Source organism: Sorghum bicolor, chromosome 9 (assembly GCF_000003195.3).
Source record: "Sorghum bicolor cultivar BTx623 chromosome 9, Sorghum_bicolor_NCBIv3, whole genome shotgun sequence".
NCBI lineage: Eukaryota > Viridiplantae > Streptophyta > Magnoliopsida > Poales > Poaceae > Sorghum > Sorghum bicolor.
This window is the reverse complement of record NC_012878.2, coordinates 49471372-49475714: the sequence shown is the minus strand read 5'-3', so window position 1 is coordinate 49475714 and position 4343 is coordinate 49471372. Positions and strand designations below refer to the sequence as shown.

General features: G+C 50.5%; 1 protein-coding gene across 1 annotated transcript; it reads left to right on the top strand.

Annotated features, from left to right (window-relative positions):
- Nucleotides 398–4112, top strand: LOC110430301 (probable mediator of RNA polymerase II transcription subunit 26b). Its single transcript, XM_021447767.1, has 9 exons — nt 398–1907; nt 1991–2059; nt 2166–2248; nt 2416–2471; nt 2573–2697; nt 2800–2827; nt 2921–3300; nt 3380–3524; nt 3630–4112. The coding sequence occupies exons 1-9, from the start codon at nt 1311–1313 to the stop codon at nt 3752–3754; spliced, it is 1608 nt and encodes a 535-aa protein (XP_021303442.1). The 5' UTR covers nt 398–1310; the 3' UTR covers nt 3755–4112.

The following is a 4343-nucleotide window of genomic DNA, read 5'->3' as shown; positions in this document are numbered from 1 at the left end:
TATACCAAACATATCATCCATCCTTATCCCTCTCCCCCCCACTCCATCCATTTTCACATGCTGTGCAACGCTGAAAAAACTTTGGTGCTTCATACGCACTTACTGAGAAATGTCTTTGCAATTATGGATCAACAAAGATACGCTCCAAATAGTAAATATAATCCAGATACGCAACAAAACTATAGTCATGGAAAGCCACCATGTGACTTTGTGAGTGAGCATCATCAATCAATTATTAATTAATTAATTAAGAGGAGCACTGCTCAACGCAACAGAAAAGAAAAGAGACCAAACGGAGAGGACGGACGCCCGGGCCGATGCCCGAGTCGACAGGGTCAAAGCAAACAAGAAGCAGCCACGAGGCCGCCGCGTCTCACCCATCACCCCCCCCCCTCTCGTCTCTTTCTCCCAGCAATTCCGCCATCCCCTGCGGCTTGAGCACGGCCGGGTCCTGCCCTTCGCCTTCGCTTCTTCCTGGTAAAAAAAAAAAAGACAGAGCTTCTAGTCCACTATAGACGAAAGGTCGCAGGGAACGGAGGGGCGAGGCGGCGGTGACGCCACGAACGCGCAGTTTGTTACTGCAATCGCAGCTGCTAGTGGTGGCGAGGCCGCATGGGCCATGGGAGGGTGAGGGAGAGGGAGTAGTAGTTGCTGGTGTTTGGTGGCCGCGTAGGTCTCGTGGGTTTGCGTACCCTGCCGATCCCCGTCCCTATCCGCCCCGTCTCGTCAGGCTCCTCTCTCTTCAACTTCACCTTCCTTCCTGGCTTTCCTCCCCGCTTCCTTCTTCCGCAGGGGTCAGCCAGCCAGGCCAGATAAGATTTGCTCTGCTTTGGTTAGGCTACCGCACCGCCGCGCCGCGCTGTGCTGGGCTGGGCTCCGGGGTGGGGGTTGTTGAAACCGTCAAGGAACGGGGACGTGGGGTGGGGGCCAAGGAAGGTGACGCTGGTTTCTTCGTCGATCGATCCCTTCCGCCTCCCTCCGGATTCGCTCTGTGTTCTTGTTCCTCCGCTGTTTCTCGATTGATTGGTTGGGTGATTCTGCCCTGCCCCCCGCCGCGGATTCGGTGGAATCTGATTCGCCGTTGGACGGGCGGGAGAGATTGGATTCTTCTTGGTGCTGGTGCCGGTGCGCGCGGCGTAATAATCTGATAAGAAAAAGGAAAAGATAGAAGAAGCAGGAAGGGAGGAGCATCGGTTCTTGGTTGTGCTGGTGGGAATCGCGGTCGGGGGAGTCCGATCTTGGCGACGCGGGGAGGTCTTCCTCTTCCCACGGAGCCCCGGCGGGGACCGGCGGCGACCACGGCCACGGCGATGGCCGACGGGCTGGATCGGTGGCGCGACTTCTTCCGTGGCGCCGGCGCCGGCATCTGCGACGTGATCGAGAACGCCATCCTCGTGGCGGCGGCCGACGCGCCGCGGGAGCTCCTGCACCGCCGCGACCGCATCGCCGAGAGGCTCTTCACCACGCTCCGCCGCGACGCGGCGCCGCCGTCCTTCGGCAGCGCCGCGGCGTCCACCACCCCGGCCACTCCCGTTGAGGAGGACAAGGGCAGCGTGCGACGCGTCGCCGAGAAGGAGTGCAAGGTCGACAGCAGCAGCAACGGTGCCCACGGCGGTGGCGGCCATGGCCACGGCGATGAGGACGATGACTCTGACTCTGACGACGAGCGCCTCCGCCGCGCCGCGGCGAGCAACTACGGCCACAGTTACGATGATGATGACGAAGATGACGACCAACAGCAGGAAGATGAGCAGCAGCACGCCGCGGATGATACAGAAGAAGGGAAAGAAGAAGAAGACCACGAGGCTGAGGAGCTTGAGGCGCTCACCAATGAGATCGATGAGGAGTCTCAGATCGTCGGCGAGGTCATCCGCATCAAGGAACTCCTCTTGCACAAGGAAGATCATGTACTGGCTCATTTCTTCACTTCTTCAATTGCTAAAGTTTGTATCTTCGAATCCGTCTAACCTAAAACGTGATGTTTCTGCAGTCGGATGCCACTTTGTTCGAATCACTGAGGAGGCTGCAGTTGATGCAGTTGTCTGTCTCTACGCTAAAGGTACAAAACGGATATTGCATACATGAGCTATGTGGTGTGTCTCAGTGTTTTGTTCCCTGGTTGCTCTGGCTGTTTGGTTTCTTAATCTTAGGACTGTTCATTGCAGGCTACTGAGATTGGAAGAGCCGTTAATCGGCTGCGGAAACACAACTCACAAGAGATTCGGCACCTTGTGCGCACTCTCATTGAGTAAGTTCCCATCTGTCTTTTACTGAATTTTGGTCTCTAGGGCTACTTCACAGTTGCTTTCGAACAACCAATTCTAGCTTAGCTACATATAATAACCATTGGAAATACCTTCTTCTTAGTGTTCTTGGAAACGTTGTTGATACATGAGATTACGTTTTGTGTTTCAGAGGTTGGAAAGTTTTGGTTGATGAATGGGTCAGTACTACAAATGCTGCCCTGGCAGGTAACTGAAGTGAATTGATTGACACCTTAGTTGATCTAACAGTTTCTAAATGAAGACTCGCATCTTAGCTTATTATGGATATTTATTCTTTGGATCTGTAGAGAACTCCCCTGGCTCTTCAAATCCTTCCGTTGTGGATGAAGAAGAAGAAGAAGGGCTTCCTTCTCCACCTTTAGACGAAGGGGCCTTCTTTGCTACCCAGACCACTTCTATTCAACTCTCTGAGGTACTGATATAGTTATTTCCTGCCATCTGATTGGGATTGGTGTTGAACAACAATCTGACTCTGCGTTTGTTATTTTTCCTCTCTTGTCTCCCCAACCTGAAGTTTTTTGATGAAATGGATGAAGATGGAAGTGAGTACAACAATTAGCAGCTCTTAATTTTCCATGCTTATTTCTTGTTTTTAACATTAATTATGATAATTAACATTGCACATACGATGGCAGATTTGAGACATAATAATGACATGAGCCTTGGAAGCAAGAGGGGTAATAATGGTGGGAGACTTGCAAACCATTCAGCAGTTGCAAGGCAAGAGCCTCCTCGTTCTTCTCCTGGAGTTGTCGAAAAAGTTCAATCCAGGAGGCCGGAATTGGCAAGGCAAGAGCCACCAATGAGGCAAGCAATCCCACAAAACCCCCCAAGTTCAAGTTTGCATGCCAAACCTCATGGCGTGCTCAACAAGCAATCTAATCCCTCAAGTTATGAATCTGGACCGGGGAGACCATTAAAGGCAGCTCAGCAGAGACCACTTGGTGACATGAAACCTAAACAGACTCGAGAGCACATTGCAATTGAAAGAAAACCTATGGCAAGCCAGATGGATGTAAGTACATGCTACCCAGTCATATGTTTTTACTACAATTAAGACCTCATGGCTCACATATCTGTTTTCATTTCTCTAGAAATCAAGGCTTGGCACTCAATCTTCGGCAGGAGCCAAGCTAGAGTTGGCAAAGCCAAAGGTTTATGATGATGGTTTGGATAATAACAGGAAGTTGGAAGCGGCAAAGCGAAGGCTCCAGGAGCGTTACCAGGAAGCGGAGAATGGTTTGTATCTTTATTTCAACACTCATCAGTATTATCCTTGTTTGTCACTAGTAGATCTCTACTGTTTCGGTTTCATTAAGTTGTTCCATACTTTTGTCTGTGCAGCCAAAAGGCAACGCACGATACAAGTAATGGAGCTGGGTGACATACCAAAGCCCAAGCATCAAAACAGACAACCGATGGTGAAGTCCAGGAATAACCTTAGGAATTGGGCGAATGGGCGGCGCTAACTCCTCTGTGATTTTTTTGACCTCACTTGATGAATTGTTGCCATGCCTGCCTTGTCCGATCATGCGTTTATGCTCATTCAAGAGCAGCTGAAACCAGCTGCCAGGACTAGAACAACTTTTTTTTTGAACAGAACCTCCAATGGAGGGTTTCCCCATGAAGTCGCAGGAGTCGCACTTGATGCCAAGAGTGAAGCTCCTGCGGTAGGAGAGTTTAGCCATGTCTGGATAATTGTAGAGTGGACATGTAGCTCGATTTGTATCGGCTGGTTCTTTTCTTCTTAATTTCTTCTTCAAAGGAAGCTGTAGATACCAGATAGAATAATCAGCAATATTTGGTACATCCCTTTCCCTACCTTCAGTGTTGAGTCTTCGATAGGAACTTGGCATGTCTCTTGTTCTCTTGCAACTGCGGCCGGGACTCTCTATGCCATGGTCTTGGCGCTTGACCTCGCTTGCTGTTCACATGCAACGTTACAAGCATACGGTCAGGTCAGCCTTTGCAGCTGCCGTCTTTTCATTATGATGACGCATCTGCACATGTATGAGAAAATTTTGGTGATATAGTCAAGAGGCAGACGTCCGGAATTGC

Coding starts and splice junctions, on each gene's coding strand:
- LOC110430301 (XM_021447767.1), top strand. CDS start 1,311: ATGGCCGACGGGCTGGATCGGTGGCGCGACTTCTTCCGTGGCGCCGGC. Junction 2,698..2,799: donor CTTCTATTCAACTCTCTGAG/GTACTGATATAG, acceptor CCCAACCTGAAG/TTTTTTGATGAAATGGATGA. Junction 3,525..3,629: donor TTACCAGGAAGCGGAGAATG/GTTTGTATCTTT, acceptor TTGTCTGTGCAG/CCAAAAGGCAACGCACGATA.